At 39.2% G+C, this 1,919-nt stretch overlaps 1 protein-coding gene across 1 annotated transcript; it reads right to left on the minus strand.

Annotated features, from left to right (window-relative positions):
* Positions 1-295: 295 nt before the first annotated feature.
* Positions 296-1,430, minus strand: LOC125855898 (uncharacterized). Its single transcript, XM_049535551.1, has 2 exons — positions 1,112-1,430; positions 296-939 (listed from the first exon to the last, which is right to left on the minus strand). The coding sequence occupies exons 1-2, from the start codon at positions 1,428-1,430 to the stop codon at positions 296-298; spliced, it is 963 nt and encodes a 320-aa protein (XP_049391508.1).
* Between the last annotated feature and the right edge of the window lie 489 nt (positions 1,431-1,919).

Genomic DNA, 1,919 nt, shown 5'->3' on the forward strand with positions numbered 1-1,919 from the left:
TGGACAACACTTAGAATATCTTCTTTGATGATGTCCCAGCAACTCTGAAAGAACTTCCCACCAAACCCATCCGGACCAGGAGCTGAGTTAGGATTCATAGAAAAGACCACCTGCTGCAATTCTTCACTAGTAGGCATTGCTTGGAGAGTCATATTTTTCTCAGGAGTGACCATTCTTGGGATATGTTGTAATATATCCTCATTGATGGGCTGCTCAGTTCCAGTAAATATGTTCTTAAAGTGATCACAAGCTGCATTGGCTATGTTCTCATCACCCTACACCCATTCTTCATTTCCTATACAGACCTGTGGATAAAAAGTTTCCTTCTTCGACCTCTCATAATGGCATGAAAGTACTTGGAGTTGGTGTCACCATCTTTAAACCACTGCAATTGAGTCTTCTGTTTGAGGATAAAATCTTCCAACTTCAAGTATTTGATGTACCTGGCATTAATCCTGTGTAAGTCTGCTCTATTTTCAGCAGAATTATTAACAATCAATGCTTCCTCAACCACTCTAACTCTCTCCTCATGATGTCGAACAATGCTGAAAATGTCTCCAAATGTTGTTCTGGACCAATTACTAGGAGTAACAGTCAATCTCTTTATTTTCTGCTGTAATCTCCACATAGGATTACCTTCCACATCCCTGTCCCAGCAAGCTTTAACCACATTATTAAACTCCTCATGTTCAGTCCAGCAGTGCAAGAACTTGAAATATTTGATAGGTTGCTTCACTTTATCTACAATCTCCATCAATAAGGGACAATGATCAGACCCCACTGAAGGGAGATGGGTAATAACAGTTTGAGGGATTCCTTGTAACCAGTTGTCATTGACCATAGCTCTATCAAGCCTCTTCCACACTCTGGCCTCTTCATTCCTTTGATTGCACCACGTATACCTCTGACTCGTGTACCCAAGGTCCATTAATCCACAAGCTTCAATAGTTGCAATGAATTCAAAACTTTTATTCATGTTGTAGGGGATGCCACCTTGTTTTCTCATCTGGTGTAGTAATGACATTAAAATCACCAATAGTACACCAAGGGATATTCATATTAGAAAAATGAATAAGTCTATCCCACAAGTGCCTCCTCAAGTAGTCCTTACATTTGGCATACACAATCGTGATCAAAAACTTATCTTTGATTTCCACATGTAGCATAGTTCCTGTGATGTGCTGATCCTCAGATTCCAAAATATTAAGATTTATTTCAGCAGTCCAGAATAACCAAATCTTCCCATTAGAATTGCAGCAGGCATTTTCCATGTTCAATTTGATTCTATAACTGTTGAGATGAGAGTTGTCAGCAAAGGGTTCAAGAATAGCAATCATTGACAGATTGTGAAGTTTCTTGAGAGTTTGTAATCTTTCCAGAGAACCAAGAGTATTAATACTCCTTGCATTCCAACAGAGTGTCTTAATCATTAAAAACCTCTGCTTTTGGACCTAGTGTTGGCTCTGCTAGTCTGAGCAGAAGTACTTTTGGAAGCTTGTCTGTAATTTTTTTTATCTTGTTTCCTCCCCCTTGGAGATAACCCCTGCTGTTCAGCTACCTCTTGTATGTCCTTTTGAAATTCACTCTGAAATGTAGGCCCAAAGGCTTTGATAAGGTGAGCACTGACTTCTTCCCCATCCTCATCCTCCTCTTCATCCTCAATGGACAGAGTGTCTTTATCATATTCATCCTCTGAATGTACCATATCATACTCACCATCATGTTTGTTGAATCTGTTCATTCTGCTCCTGTGCTTTCTTCTTGTTGGTATCTTATATTGCAACCTCTTTTTGTAGTTTCTTCTTAATGGTATCCCTTTTATTTTTGCTCAATCTTTCTTGGGATTTATTATTTGTCTTCAAGCTGAGGTCTCTTTCTTCCCCTTGTTTATCAGTTGCTATATTGTCCTATGTCCTCCC

The sequence above is a fragment of the Solanum stenotomum genome, chromosome 2 (assembly GCF_019186545.1).
Source record: "Solanum stenotomum isolate F172 chromosome 2, ASM1918654v1, whole genome shotgun sequence".
Lineage (NCBI taxonomy): Eukaryota > Viridiplantae > Streptophyta > Magnoliopsida > Solanales > Solanaceae > Solanum > Solanum stenotomum.